At 49.4% G+C, this 15,766-nt stretch overlaps 1 protein-coding gene across 8 annotated transcripts in view; it reads right to left on the bottom strand.

Moving 5' to 3' along the window:
• Positions 1–466: 466 nt before the first annotated feature.
• The window catches only part of ASAP1 (ArfGAP with SH3 domain, ankyrin repeat and PH domain 1), a 357,862-nt gene continuing 342,562 nt past the window's right edge, over positions 467–15,766 (bottom strand). For all 8 annotated transcript variants that reach the window (XM_082363047.1, XM_082363048.1, XM_082363046.1 and 5 more), the window contains 5 exons: positions 14,572–14,641; positions 12,008–12,066; positions 7,218–7,672; positions 5,321–5,443; positions 467–3,233 (listed from right to left, as the gene is read on the bottom strand). In XM_082363047.1, the coding sequence (XP_082219173.1) occupies positions 3,159–3,233; positions 5,321–5,443; positions 7,218–7,672; positions 12,008–12,066; positions 14,572–14,641 (782 nt within the window). In that variant the 3' untranslated portion in view covers positions 467–3,158. The remainder of the gene's footprint in view (positions 3,234–5,320; positions 5,444–7,217; positions 7,673–12,007; positions 12,067–14,571; positions 14,642–15,766) is intronic.

Genomic DNA, 15,766 nt, shown 5'->3' with positions numbered 1-15,766 from the left:
TCTTCCCGAGCCTCCTGTCAAGCTCTGTGATGCTGGGAGGGCGAGATGAGATAACGCTGGCCCGGTGCCTGGACCTGGGTCTGCTACAGTGCAGTGGCACCAGCGGTGACAGCAACATGACAGAAGTGCATGCACAGCGCTTGGTCTGTGCTGGGTACCATCCAAGAGCTTTTAGGGCATCAACATGTAATCTTCATGACTGCAGGCTGGGTGCCTGGAGGTGGGAGTGGGAATTGGGCAGGGCGGGGGGGGGGGGCGGGAGGGAGGGAAAACCAAAACATTGAGGTCCATGGTTCGTAAGCCGAGGAGAGGGAAGCACGTTACTTAACCAAAGTGAGCTTTGATGTAGAAGTTGAATGACTTGTGTTACCTATACCACCCCCCCAAAGGCACAGCCGAGTGGAGTTTTGATTTCCTCCAATCAGAAGAGTAGTGGACAACTCACAAAATGGCCTGATGTCAGATGTTTGGGATCAACTGAGAATATGTTTATTTAAAAGCAATTTTAAATATTAAAAAAAGTAGAAATTAACACATACAGTACTTGAAAACTGTCACATTAAATACATGTGAAATGACGAGTGTACTGATGTTTGAGCATAACACCCAGATGGGAATTCGGAATTTAACTCGTGGCGCTATGGGATTCCTATACAACATGTTGCAAGTTCTAGGCAATAAAAAAATAAATAGCAATTGCTGTTCAACAGTAAAATAAGACACACACTATTTGCAGAACATAACTTTCCCCTCTGAGGGGGGGAGAAAGAACTAATTAGCTATTTTTTCCATAGGTTCCATACCTTCAAAATACTCTATATCATGTACAAAATTGCAGATAGTGGCTCACTGAGTTTAAGAACAATACCAGATTCAAACTCAACCAAGGTCGCCAAAGGTACTTATACCTAGTTTTCCTATGTCCCACAGTAAGCTGGGTTAGAGAGAACTCAAATTCCTGATGGAAAACAAAAACAAAACCCGAAGAAAAGAAACAAAACAAAACCCGAAGTGTTAAAAAAAAAAAAAAAAAAAAGGCATTTGTGTAAAAGTCACTCCAAAAGGGGAAAAAAATAGACATTGACTCCAGGTAATTTTAGACATCTACCTTTTGTGTTTTTTTAAAAAGCCAGTTTATTTTGAGATCAGTTGAAAATACTGTAGGCCACAAAAATGAATGGTGCTTCAATACAACTTAAGAAGTATAAATGAATGAACTGGGACACTAAAGAACTTCAGACAGTGACTTCCTGGCCTGACACCCATGTGGCTTAAACACAGGCTGTGAACACTGTTAACCACGTACACCAGCACGTCGGCCGGCTCCCGGTGTCTTGTTCTGTGTGGGGTTCACGTGTGCCATGACGCTGAGGAAGCAATTGCTTAAAATCACTTTCCAATAACAGCTGATGTGTTGCAGGTTTGTCATGCAAGGTTTATTGATTAGGTGGCTAATTCAAAGTTTTCATAGTAATCACTTAAGCAGAACTAAATTAATATTCACTGAGCACTGACTCTAGACTCTATTAAAGAAGGCTTCCCCTAAGGGTTTGGTTGGGAGTTGTGCTTCTGTGAAATGAACATTTCTTACTCATCGCCAAGATTATCTGCTTAAAAATATTAGTTTTCTGTGCTGTTGCCAACACAGCAGTTTAAGCGAACTTAACGCCAGAACGACACACGAGCCTCGGAATCAGAGAGCAGCCCCACTGACTGTGGAGTGAAATGACTGTATCCTTTCCCAAAATTCAGACTGACGTAAAAGACTGAAAAACTCACGATATTCTTAATGGTCTGATGAACACAGCTGGGATGAGAAGAAAACCGAGAGGGGCAGAGAGTCCCGGCAGAAAGAGCGTGTTTCACAGTGCAATTCACAGCAGCGTTCAAGAACGTGGTCATGAATTGACTCGAAGGTAACGTGTCTACTGAACGGAGCTGGAGATTGGAAAACTTATCTATGACTGGGGCTTAGTAAAGAAAATGGAAAAAGAGAAGGATGGTTTCAGCACCTGGATTCTGCAGGGGGGATAAATGATGTGCAGAACTGACTTTTGAATTCGTCATCTTCTTGAATAATCTTTTGAAAGTTTAAATTTATCAAGAACAAAACTCAGAAAAGACTTTAAAATGGACACATTGGGGGCGTTAACACATTTGAAGGATGCTAATTCATAAAGTGATATGTAAATGCATACTCTTGAGAAAGCCAAATGACTGACTGGAAACAAAAATTGTTGCAACCTTATAATCTCTCCTTTAATGGCAATCAAGTTTAAAAAATGTACAGTTCAACTTATCCATACTATTCCTTTATAAAAGGCAGATTTCAGGTAAGCTTCTAAATGCATGCATAATGTAGAGGCTAATATTTTCTGGCAGTCCTTGGTTCCTGAAAGTTGAACTTCATCAGATGTCTTAAACTTCTGTGAAAATAGTCATGAAGGATATGTTATTTTTGCATAATGAGGTAATATCTCAGGGGCGGGTACTCATCCTCTTAAGACAGTGTAAACCCACTTGTCTAAACTTGCACGAGGCTTTGGGCACTGCAAAATGCCACCCAAGGTTATGGGTCAGTGAATATTTTGCTGAAGGAATAACACTTACATTTAACTGAGCACTTTTCTGTAATAAATACCAAGGTCGGTTTTTGTAGCTGTAAACTGTGTACACAGATAACTACAGGCTGGTCTGTCATGGAGCCGAAAGTTTCACCTGGAAAACAGAACCCACCTCTTTGCTAATGGTGCATTTTCAGTAACACAATGGAGAATACTGTATTGTCAGGAACAGAGAGGCAACTCTATGCCCTTCAACGGTTGCTGGAGACCACTTCTATTTGCAAAGCCAGCAGTTCCTATATTCCTGTTTTTGTTTGTTGGCTTGGAAAACAGCATAGAGAGAGATGTAAGTGCTAGATGTCAAGGACGGCTTTGGCAAACCAGTAAGGCGCACCGGGTCCCAAGGCTACCCTAATACTGGCGAAGGCAGAGACCACAGGGTATTTACAACACACGCTATGTTCCCCTCCCGCGGTGGCCCCTCCGGGAGCCTCCCGCTCAGTGACAGCAGCTATATACACGGTGAGCACAGGGCCACGTGGACGCAGCAGTCTTGCATGACAGGTGCAGACAGTCTGAAGGTTCTGCTTTTTGCTAGTCAGACAGGATGTGGACAAAGGACACCGGAAAGACCCCCTTCCTCTCGGGCTGCCCTTCGATGTGCCCGATCTGCAGGGAGAAAGGAGAGGTGTCAGGCTGGAGGTGGCCGGTGGGTCAGAGCCCCCGGAGTTGGCCCGGACCCGGGCGGGATGCAGGCCACGGTGAGACACACCACGAAAGCACCACGCGGGGGAGGACCACGTTCACGTGGGTCACTGCACCCGCAGACAGCCCCGGGAGGTACAGTCCCGTGACCCCTCACTTTATACACAAAGGGACAGCGGCCCAGAGAGGGGGGAGACCTGCTACTGTCTCGCCCAGGCTGCAGCTTCAGCCACGCGCTCAACCAGGCTGTCTGGCCACCTTTCCTGTTGGGCGACCTCAGGCAAACCGTGCTAAGCCTCCTGTCTGTAAAGTGGGGCTAAAAAGCCCCTATTTCTCAGCTTGTTGAGAGATTACACTAACGATTATGTACATGGAAGGGCCTCTGTGTACCGAGAACCTGCTTTCTGACTGCTGTGCGGGGGAAGGACACTGTGAAAGTTTGAGATGGACAAGGGCAAGTTTTATGGCCGTTTTGTCATCTGCTGCCTAAACCTGTAAGCCATGGTTACCTGACAAAAGTTTCTAATAACTTCAGTTACACCCGCATTAACTGCATTAAAGAGAATCCTATGAGGAGAAAGAATACCGACACGCACGCTGGCTTCACATGACAATTACGGGGAGAGATGGGTGGGGTGGCCAGGCCCGCTCTCATTTCCCTGCATGAAGTGCCTGCCGCACAGAGGGTGGCTGGAGCAGGAGCTGTGTGTCAGCCCAGGGCTGCTGCCTTCGTTTACCGGGACTGTGGCCTTGGGCGGTCACCGGGGCCACTGTGCACCAGCTTCCCTTCTGGAGAGTGGAGTAAGGCCTGGCCAACCCATCTCACGGGGTCTTAACTGGTGTCGTGCACATGAGTTCTTAGACTCATGCCCCACTTTCCAGAGGAGGAAACTGAGGCTTACTGAAAGGACACGCTTTATCCAGGGCCTCAGAGTGAGTCACCTTGGGCCTTTAGGGCCCATCTCCTTCTCAAGAGTCTAAGCTGCCAGACTCCCATGTCAGAGAGAGAGAGCGAGAGAGTCTAGGGTTCCTCAGCCTCGGTTCTCCCGACATTGGGGCCAGATGGCTCTCTGGGGTGGGAGCTTTTCCAAACACTGTAGCATGCTTAGCAGAAGCCCTGGCTTCTACGCCCCAGAAGCAGGAAGCACCCACCCTGCCCAGGTCCTGATAATCAAAATGTTTCCAGATGTGGCCACATGTGCCTGGAGGGCAAAACTGCCCCTGGCTGAACCACTGTTGCAGTCCGAGCAAAATCCCCACGGCTGTGGCCAAGAATCTGAAGTCACTGTCTGGGCCCAAAGGAGGGGAAGCCAAAAGTGCACGTGTGTGCACGTGTGTGTGTGTGTGTGTGTGTGTGTGTATGTGTGTGTGTGGACGTGCACAAGTTCCTGGGCATCAGCAGGCTCTGCTGGCTCAGCTGTGAACCACGGGTCCCTTTCTCGGCAGACAGAACCGGGACCCTCTGGGCAGGAGGGGCTCAGGCTGCCAAGGAACAAGAATTTCCATGCTGGGGTCGGGAAATGATCGACTAGGAAAAGCATAGGAGGCTTCTGCCCGCTGCACCTCTGCCTGGCAGGGCCCACTGGAGGCTCCCTCCGGCCGCAACCTAGACAGCTGTGGACATGTCAGCCGCCCCTGCAGCCACCGAGAACCGGGGCACTTTCAAGGGCCACGGCGGGAGGACAGGGATGCCTTTCCTTCCTGACACCTGGGCAGCAGGTTTTCACGGAAAAGGAGTTGTCCTAGATATTCTCATTTCATCTTCTAAAGTCACGGGAAGCAGGGATCATGCCCCACTTGACAGAAAGAGAACGGCAGGCGGGATGAAGGATGGAACTCGGGAAGGAGGACGCACGGTGGTGAAGGGCAGGGCCTGAGCAGAGCTTGGCTGGAAAACCAGAAAACATCTAGAGCTTACAGGTTGTGGTGTGATAAGGCTAAAGCATGTGCGAAGGTGAATTCTCCTGACCCGGTTTCAAAGCTCTGGCCGCCGGTTAAGAGGCGGGCCTGGCAGGCCCCGTGGCGCTCTTGTCCTCACGACTGGTACGTACCCACCACTCCTGGTCCTCCTCCCCGGTGACCACGATCACCTCGCCCTCCAGGAAGGTCAGCTCGTCGTCATTGTCTGCCTGGCAGTCATAGATGGTCTTTACTCGCCTCACCTTACTTTTCCCCTTCAAGAAAGAAACAGGGTTTTAGCTCACAGGACAGACCGAAGGGAAAGAAAGACACACTGACCTTGGGCGAGTGAGTTAACCTCCCTAAGCCTCAGTTTCTCCTCGGTGAAAGGGGGGAGGCTTGTGGGCAGGCGCCCCGAGGCTTGGGTGCCCTCCAGACACGACAGCCCCTCCGCCCCGAGCAGCAGGGCAGAGCCCAGTGTGAGCGAGCAGGCAGCACCGATGACTTCCATCGGACAGCAAACATCACGGGCAGGGACCAAAATCCAGCTTCACCCAAAACTGCAAAGCGCTCTGCCCTTCCCCACCCCACGGCGGCTTGCAGAGATGACAGCAGAGTCTAAAAATGGTTTGGGGAAACATGCTGTAAAGCAGGACGTGCAGCTTCTGCACACGGAACGTGCGGCACGAACACATTTCTCAGCCCCTCGTGCAAAGCACTGAGTCAGCACGCGCTGGTTAAACAGGGCAGGGCAGCCTGGGGCGGGGAGGACGCCAGGCAGTTCCCCAAAACGTTTTAGCTTCTGACCCATTTTGACTCGGGCTTTTATTTGTTGGATTTCCAGTTCTTTGCAAACAGGAAGATGGAAATAGGGAAATGACCTTCTAAAGGATGTTTCTGGTGCCCAGCTTATTAAATAACTAGGAAGAAAAAAAGCAAGCTGTCTCTCTAAAAGTTTTGGGTCAAGCGCTTTTCCTCTCTCTGTCTGCTGGTTTCTCCCTTGGTCAGTCACCCTGACGACCCGCTGGCTTGTGCAGCCCTCTCCCCAGGCTGTGCTGGAGCTGTGGGGTCTGAGAGGCCGGCGGAGCTGTGGCCAGTAGAGATCTTAAGTCTTCTCAGCTCTGACTCCGTGAGCAAGCTGTGTGTGGCCACTTATGACAGGGAGGGCTACATGAGATGAACAGTAAAGCGTGCAGCAGCACAAACTGGAATTATGCGCACGTCAAGGCCGTGCGTGGTGCCCTGGAGAAGAGCAAGCACCCACTGATGACGTGTGTATGGTCTCCCACCCAGGGGAGGATGGATTTTACTCATCTCACTTTTCCTTTAGTACCGAAGGGACACGCTTTTATTGCAACGTTGGTTTTTTATAGTAAGATGTGAGTAGAGGCTTTTAGTCCCCCACTAACTGTGCTCCTTAACCCGGGTGCTCGTGACCCTGTGAGGGTGCGGCCACGGGCAGGACAGACAGCACACGTGCATCTTCCCAGAGCTCCGTTTTTCCAAAAAAACATTTTGGGGCGGGCAGCGGGGGTGAAAAGCATGTTTACATTAAAGTAAAATGGCTATATCATAGAGCAGAAAGCATTTCAGCACAATGATGGAATGGGAGACTTCAAACCAAATTCTGTGTTGGTGCAAGTCTCTCGGGGGTTTGCGCCCAATTCCTACAGGAAGATGCCGTGAGAAGCAGAGGAGCGAGGTGCTCGGAACCCCGAGAGGGAGACCGCTTTCCTGTGACCTTGGGAAAGGAAAGGTCTCCTCCTCAAGGATCCGAGGCAAGAGCGACCACTTGCTGAGTATTACTGGGCGCTGCTCATCTGTCACTGCGTTTCATCACCCATGAACTCGGGCACTGTCCTAGCTCTGATCTGCATATAAGGAAACCTAGGCTCAGGGCACGTAATTAAGTGGCCAAGCCCCCGTGGTCACAGGGAACGCAGGTCCTGAGGTCTGTCTGTGGGGTCCACAGCCCGGTCCCGACCCCCAGGCTCCACACCCCCAGGATGCCCGAGCTGGGCCGGCCAGGTGAGACGGGCGCCCACCCACCGTGTTGATCTTCCTGGGCAGCGGCACGGGCGTCTCCGGCAGGGTGGGCGTGAGGTCGTTGGAGTCCTCGGACGCCTGCTTCGGGATATTTGGGGAGAGATCGGCCGGGTGTGACTTGGGGACGAGCTCTGGGGGCGGTTGGGCCTTGGGAGAGGCGTCTGCCGCCTGGGGTTTCGCCAGCAGGTCTCCCAGCTGCGGCTTGGGCGGCAGGTCCTTCACCTGCGGCTTGGGAGGCAAGTCTGCGAGCTGCGGCTTGGGCGGCAGGTCTCCCGGCTTAGGTGGCAAGTCTCCGATTGGGGGTTTGGGAGCCAGTTCCGTGGGCTTCGGGGGCAGGTCTCCGGGTGGCGGCTTCTGCGGTAACTCTGCTAACTGTGATGACTTCTGGAAGAGTTCGGGCGGGATGTTGGCTTTGTCGAGGGAGAGATGATGGCTGGTCTCTGTTTTCCTTAGTGCCACTGCGGGAAACAACACAGAGAGGGGGGTCACTGGACGGGGACGCGAGGGGATCAGCACTGCCTTGCTCTGTCACGGTCACGTGCAGGAGAACCAACCCCGAGGGAGTGCTCCGGATGCAGGTGCACGGGTGGCCTGCTTTGAAGACGGTGAAAGTCGGAAGCCTGGAGGCATCCACCTTACGATGGGTGATTTTATGCTTCAGTTTATGAACAGGACATCCAAACTAATCCAGAATAATAATAAAAAAAACCCCCCACCACTATAAACATAATACAGATTACAGAAAACTGAAAAGTATAGAGCTAAAGGAAAAGTTTTCCATAAGCCTCCTGCCTAAAGGTAGCCATTTAAAATACTTTGATGTAATTTCCTTGTGGACTTTTCTATGTATTCTTCATAGATAAGACATTTATCTGCTTTTATCTATATACTGTTTTAGCAAGAGTATTTCCTGTGTTAATAAAAATTCTTTATTAGTAGCATATCTATAGCTAAAATATTTATTTATGTATTTGGCTGCACCGGGTCTTAGGTGCAGCGTGCGGGATCTTTAGTCGTGGCATGTGGACTCTTAGTTGCGACGTGTGGGATCTAGTTCCCTGATCAGGGGTGGAACCCGGGTCCGCTGCGTTGGAAGCGCAGAGTCTTATCCACTGGACCACCAGGGAAGCCCAGTGAGCATATATTCTTAATGTTGCAGTCTATTCCGTTCTACAGCAGTATCATAATGTACAATATTATTAATTCCCCACATTTTATATGATTCATGCACTATGTAAGAGGGAAAAGCTTCTTCCCTCACCACACCCACGCACCACCCCTGAGGTAACCTCTGTTCCATTTGAGTGGTGCACATACATGGGTGTATGAATTACTTTTTAAAACCCATAAATGGCATTACAATACATACACTGTTTGCAACTTTGTTTTTTCCCCATTTAATATGTTTGGGAGAATTTCTAAGTCAGTTCCTCTTCCTTCTCTTTAATGGCTGCGTGGTACTCCGTGGCTTGGAAATTCTGTAGTCTGTTGAAACCTTTGCACAGCTCTATCCAGTAGAACTTAGGACACTAAGGACACGTCTCCAAATCAGGCTTCACCACTTACTTACTAGCTGTGTGACCGTGAGCAAATTACACGACCTCTCTGTGCCTCACCTTCCTCATCTCTAAAACATGAGTTGACATACGTAAAGAATTTGCCAACAGCACCTGGCAGGCTCTAGGTATATCAGAATATCATCATTACTGCTACACAAGGTTCCTTGAGGCCAGGATTCACCAAGCACATAGTATGTGCTCAATGAGGACACAGCTGACTAAGCCACACTGAGTGAGCCAAACTAGCCAAATTTTATTCTAGAAATATAAAATTCAGAAAGATATTCTTAAAATTTTATTTTTTAAAAAAGAAAGACAAACCCCAGTACTGTAAACTGTCACAAGCTGTACTGCAGCTGTTTCTGCCTGCAGCCTGCCCAGCCACGTCCCTTCCTAAGGAAATCAAGTTCAAGGACACCCTGCTCCCAGGCTGGCCCATGAGCTTTAGCCGATGTGGCTCGGCTCAGAAACTGACAGCAGGCCCATCAGATTCCTCTCTTGGAAGTCAGATACTGTGGTAAACAACAGTCTGAGGCAGTGCTGGGGGAGAAGCAGGGGGATTCCCTGAGGCAGTGATGGGGGAGAAGCTGGGGGATCCCTAAAAAGGGATCAAAGACAGGCACTGACATGCCTGTGTTGAGGTGTTCAGCATGGCACTGTTTATAGTGAAAAAACTGTGAACCGGGTGAATGTGGAATAGGACAGACTGCTTAATATGTCCTGGTATCAGACAATGGAGTACTATGCAGCCAGTAAGAGTGTAATTTATGTCATGGAAAGGGTTCTTGATTTATTATGTGATAAAAATCAGCTTACATAGCGACGTAAAAAAAAGCATAGGAAAAAGACTGAAAGGATAGATCAAACAGTTTATCCTGGTGGTGAGACTTCAGGTGGTTTGTATTTTCTTCTTTATGCTTCTCTGTATTTTTAAAATCTTCTGGGATGAATATATATTACTTTTATAATACAAATAAATAAGAAAGAGACAGTTTCTCTTCCAAGGAAGCCTGCCCAATCTCTGGCTATTTTATTTCCAAGCTGATTTTGGGTTTTCCCCCTCTCTAATTAAAAGTCCTTTCTGAACTGCATTCTTAACTCTGATGGACAGACAAGCAAATATGGTTCGTTTCTGAGAAAGGACTCAAAGGACGTAACAGGAGGAGGAGGAGGAGGAGGAGAAGGAAGGGGAGGAAAGAGCTCGCACACTCCCAAGCCCACGTTTCCACCAAAGGGAGTGCCGGGCAGAGGATGGCACCCACTCAGTGGAAGAGCGCAAGCCTAACGACATTCACGAAGAGCTCGCGGACACCTGAAAAAATACGTATGTCGAAATGCTAAGTGGAAAAACCCAGGATGCAAAACTGTAGTTTCATTATGATGACAACTGTGGAAGAATGTAAGGGACCAGGTAGCTGTATCACAGTGCAGAACTATGGTGACCCTGTTCAGGTTGAAAGATCCCCTGAGGTTTCTATACTATTGCCTTTTAAAACTCCTTAAACAAATGGCTCTGTGCAGCAGTCTGTCCCCAGTTGAGAAGGCTTTAATTAAGCCTTTTAAAAGGCGCCTGAAGGGTTTCAAAAATGGGTGATGTTTGGGAGGGAAAAAGAGTGAGATGTGGCCAGGAGAGTCCATGTGAAAGTGCCAGCTGGTGGCAGGTGCTCGGGGGGAGGGGGGCAGGCAGGAGAAGGAGCTGCAGCCCCGTCCCTCTCGACGTCATAGACGTCCTCTGTCTCCAGCTCAGGAGGCTCCAAAACACATCCGGGGACTCTGTCTTTTTTTTTGGGTGAGACAGGGAACCACTGGATGGATGGGACAGGAGTGACTGATTTAACATGGATCGCCCTGGCTCTTCTGTTGAGGAAAGACTGCAGGGCCAGGGCAGAGGCAGGCAGACCAGGTAGGAGGCTGCGAGAGTCCAGACAAGAGATGATGGTCCCGTGGACCGCGGTGAGAGTGGGGGACATGGGAAGAAGTGCCTGGATGTTAGGACACATCGAAGGGAGAACCAACAGTACGTGTGGAAACGCTGGATGTGGGGCACGGCAGGATGGAAGGAGTTGAGCTTCCTTCTTAGGTTTTAAGGCCCAAACACTTGGACCTGGACAATATCGCCTGTAAGAGATAGGGACACTGTGGGAAAAATAAGTCTGGGGGGTGGGGTCAGAAGTGTATTCAAAATCTTAAGCTGAGCAGCCTATTAGACATGCGATAGAGCAGAGATATTACAGAGGCGGGTGTGTGTGAATTTAGATTATAGAGGGATTCTTGGGCTGGGTGGAAAATGTGGAGATGCCAGGGTGGGTTCCCCAGGGAATGAGGGCATATTCACAAGAGAAGTGACCATGGCCGAGCCAACCTCTGGAGGCTGAGGACACGAGGAGGGCCCAGCACAGGAGGGGAGCAGGGACTGTCAGTGCCCTAAGAACAGGACGGTGTCCATAGGCCAAGTGCAGAGAGAGTAACCAGCCGGGCCAAAGGCTGCATGCAGGTGGGCTGAGCTTGACCACCCGCCGACGGCCTTGTGGAGTGGTCTTAACAGAGGATATGTGAATGGATCTTGGCTTCGAGTATCAGCAGCTGGGGACTTCAAAGAGAGACAATCAGATGGCACGTCCCTCTCAACTGAAGAACGCACCACAACCCAGGAAGGAGTTGTGCAAAGCCTGAACTTGTATCTGATCGGGTCTCTTGATCCAACTTTCAATTGCTAGGAAATACAGAGGACAGAGGAACATGTTAAATGACCACATGGGGATGCCGGTCAGCAAAATCCAGCCTTTCTGAAGCAACATCTCATTTCGTCCTTACAAAACCTGGTGAAGCAGGTGTCCTGGCCCCACTGACAGGTGAGGAATCTGAGGCTTAGTGAAGCTTCGGAGTCCCCCACCCAGGCCACACAGCTAGTAAGTGGCAGAGCTAGTACTGGTTCCTAGGTCTCTCTGATCATGTTTGCAAGAGAAGAAATGGCACCTGGGGATACTAATGATGTGTCTTCTGAAAAAGCACGGTGTTTTTTAAGGAAGAGTTTGGTGTTTTGCTAATCACAAAATTTGAGCCTATAAATATTTTTCTTCATTGAACAAATATTAAATACCCATCTACTACGTACCAGCTACTGCTCTAGGCATCTGAGATAGAGCAGGGAACAAAAGAGACAGACACCCCTGTCCCCTTGGAGAGTATAGTGACACTCTAATTACATGCAAATATGAAAAAGATAAATCTTACCTTTCTGAGGTAGTTTAGGAAGAACTCTTGGGCCAAGGGCAGTCTTTGCAGAACCGGTGCTAATTAATAAATAAGAATCATTTAGGATCTCAAAGTGCTATAAAATCAACAGTGATATATATTACTCAAGGAAGTCACAGGAGTTTACAGAATTATCTAAAAAGTCTTTCATAATGTCTCTAACAAAAGATTATAGCTTACTTTCCCTAATTCAAAGTTTGCCTGGATTTCCCTGAGGATTATCTTCTTATTCCCAAGTCTGCAAAATGGAGTCAAGAGGGAAAGTCACGAAACAACCAACCCTCTGAATGATAGAGCCTAATTCCTCCTCTTCTTGAAACCTTTCCCCAGAGGTAACAGCGTTTATGAAAGCGCCTGGCACACTGCAGGTCGTGCCCCCAGGGCACTGCACAGAAGTAACTCAACTCATGCGACCCCAAAACATAACTCGTGTCACCTCCGTTTTCACAAGAGGAAACGGGAGCCTGTGCAGCTTCAGTGACTGGCAGAAGGTCCCGAGGCTGGTCAGTGGTGGAGCTGGATATTCAGACCCAGCTGTTTGACTCCGGGGCCCTTATGTTGTCTCTCTCTGCACCAAAGTAAACAGCTTGGGTCTCAGGCCTCCAGACTTTCCCTGAGCTTTTCCTCCTTTTGGGCAACTTGTAAACGAGCAGAGGAAGAAAGCCCGGGGAAGCAGGCCCCTGGCACAGAAGCCGCCCTGTGTTGTTTGACATCATGTGACTCCTCACACCCCTGCCACCACCGAAATGCCAGCGCTGCAGGTGGCATCTCTCAGTTGCAACACACTCTTTTCCTTTAACAAGAGGCTCTGTCTATTCCCAGAGAACACCGGGAGCACTGCAGACCCAAACAGCAATAGCATCCAAGTGCTGGACTTGTATCTGCCAAGAGCCCCTTTTATTACCTCATTTATCCTTTTCTGTTCTCTGGTGGCCTAAGAACTGGCTTTCTCCCTTCTTTCTAGCCTAACTGCATTTAAAAGGACAGGAAAAGGCAAACCAACCAAAAAGAAAACAAGAGTCCAATAAAAAAGATGAAATGCAAGCGTCTTCCATCCTGGCCGACAAATCACCCTTGATCTTAACTGCTCCTTCCTCGGCTCCTTTGAAATCCTAAGGTCTCTGGGTTACTAGAGGATCAGGTTGTTGAGATGAAGCCACACTGGAAAGAGTAAACGTGCGAGGGCTTTGCTCTGAACATTGCTGGAGTGTGTGTTTCGGCCTCAGCATCTTCGCAGGGACGCACACCTGCCCATCACGGACGTAAGTTCAATGGTTTCCTGACCAGCGTACTGAGGCCAAGCCAGAGGCTCGGAAATGCCTCACATGGGAGACCTGGGGTCGACACTGTGTGTGCGTACATGTATATACATGTGTGTACATGTATATGTGTGCGCGCGTGTACATGTATGTGTGCGAGTACACATATGTGTGTGCGTGTATGCGTATGTGTGTGCGTACATGTATATATGTGTGTGTACGTGTTTGTACGCGTACGTGTGTACACATATATGTGCGTGCGTGTACATGTGTGTGTGTACATGTATATACGTGTGCGTGTACATGTGGGGGGCTTGATTCCATGTAAAAAACATTTTGTGGGCAATTTCTCTGCGTCAGACTCTCCTTCCTCTGGAAGGAGACCACCTGTCCTGCGGTTTAGAGCCCCCCAGGGCAAGGTAGGGAAGGGCTGAGTGGAGGGGCAGGCATGGCGAGAGGAAGGGGAGGCTGTGGAACGTGGCGTCTGAGAACCCCCGGGTAAGTCCAGCTCTGCATCTGCTACCACTTAAACTCCGGGGGTCCGTGTCCTCATGTAAAACTGAAGGCAGCAGTGACCGGGCTGCCTCACAGGGTCATAAAGACTAAACGAAACAGTGGCATTAAAAGAAATGAGGACTTCCATTTTTTAGCTCTGACAAGCTGTGGGAAGCGGCTCCTTGTGTCCTTACCTGGGTCACACTTCTCGAGAAAACCCTCTGTGCTGGGACTGGGTAGATGCTGCCCACAGAAGACCTTCCAAAGTACCTCATTTCAGTGGCGGAGGGAGAAAGGGACACCGCACCCCCCTTTTAGCCTAGCTTCAAAAAGTCTTACAGACAGGGAATTGGGAAAGAGTCATATTTTTATGTTTGAAAATCTCTAGGCTATTGGATTTCCCTGAGATTTATCTTTTTATTCCCAAGTCTGTAAAATGGAGCCAAGAGGGAAAGTAACAAAACAAAATGACTCAATTAAAAAATTGAAAATAAGAACTCATTCTGGCAGACTCTGCGCTCCTCGGGGAGGGGGGGGGGTCCATTCACGCCAGGAACCTGGATGTGGAGAGCGGTGCTCCCCTAAAACAAGGTCTGCAGACCCTGCCCGGCCTCGAGAACTGTCTGCCAAGGGGCGTTTGCAAACCGAGGGGAAGTACTCAGGCTCTCAGCACGATCAGCGCCAGCTGGCAGGCCACCCCTTGAGCAGATGGCCCCTAAAACCCAGTTCTGTAACTCTGCCCACGGCGACTGTGGGCCTGCCGAACGAGCACGTGCGGAGATGGCTCACCTCGACTGCTGGGACAGGCCCTCGAACTTGTTAGCGGTCTTGCTTGATGATGACGGACCCACGTCGTTACCTAGGGGGAAGATCAAATGTGAAAAGCCACATTTTCCAACAGGAAATGGAATGTGGGGACATAGGAATAGGCAGGCAGGCCACCCTCAGGGTCCAGAAAGGAAGTCAAAAGCATCAAGCTAGAACAGTACACATTTCTAACATTACAACAAACCGGTTTGGGTCTTGACAATGTTTTTGTTCCTATTAAATGTTTAAAAAAGATGAGTGGTCTGCTCCCTGGCAAGGCCTCCAAGGTCACAGGACTTGGGGGCTGTCCTGTAGGCTCAGAATCTTGTCCTTAGCTTGGTGGCTAGGGGAAGCAGAGTAAGGCTTCAAGTTCACCACAGATTCCCATGCCAGGGGACCACCACTGGGAACCACTGGGGGTGTGTGTGTGTGTGTGTGTGTGTGTGTGTGTGTGTGTACACACCATTATTCAGCAGGGTGGTGGTGACTGGCCATCTGCTGGGCAAGGCCCTCAGTCACTTATTTACTAATCATTCGTTCAAACATGAATGTTTATTAAGCATCTGCTATGTGCAAGGCATGAACATGGAGCAGGAGGCACAAAGGCAAGTTAAACCTCACTGCTCTTTCAGAGTATGTCATCCCACCTGTGAGGGGCACAGGCATGACCGATACTGATAACATGGGGTGAGACGGATGCTGACAGGGTTGGGTGTTGTGAAACGAGGAGAAGGAAATAGCATCTAAAGTGAACTGGTCATGGGCTTCCCTGGTGGCGCAGTGGTTGAGAATCGGCCTGCCAATGCAGAGGACACGGGTTCGAGCCCTGGTCTGGGAAGATCCCACATGCCGCAGAGCAACTAAGCCCGTGCGCCACAGCTACTGAGCCTGCGCTCTAGAGCCTGCAAGCCACAACTACTGAAGCCCGTGCGCCTAGAGCCCATGTTCCGCAACAAGAGAAGCCACTGCAATGAGAAGCATGCACACCGCAAGGAAGAGTAGCCCCCGCATGTCGCAACTAGAGAAAGCCTGCGCGCAGCAACGAAGACCCAACGCAGCCAAAAATAAATAAATAAAGTTTAAAAATTTATTAAAAATAAATAAATAAATAAAGTGAACTGGTCAGAGGGGCAGGGAAAGTCCTTTCTTGGGGACACGGACCTTGAACAGTGAAACA

This window comes from Balaenoptera borealis (genome assembly GCF_965194805.1).
Source record: "Balaenoptera borealis genome assembly, chromosome: 17".
Taxonomy (NCBI): Eukaryota; Metazoa; Chordata; class Mammalia; order Artiodactyla; family Balaenopteridae; genus Balaenoptera; species Balaenoptera borealis.
Note: the sequence above shows the minus strand (reverse complement) of the source record. Positions and strands in the feature narration are given on the sequence as shown.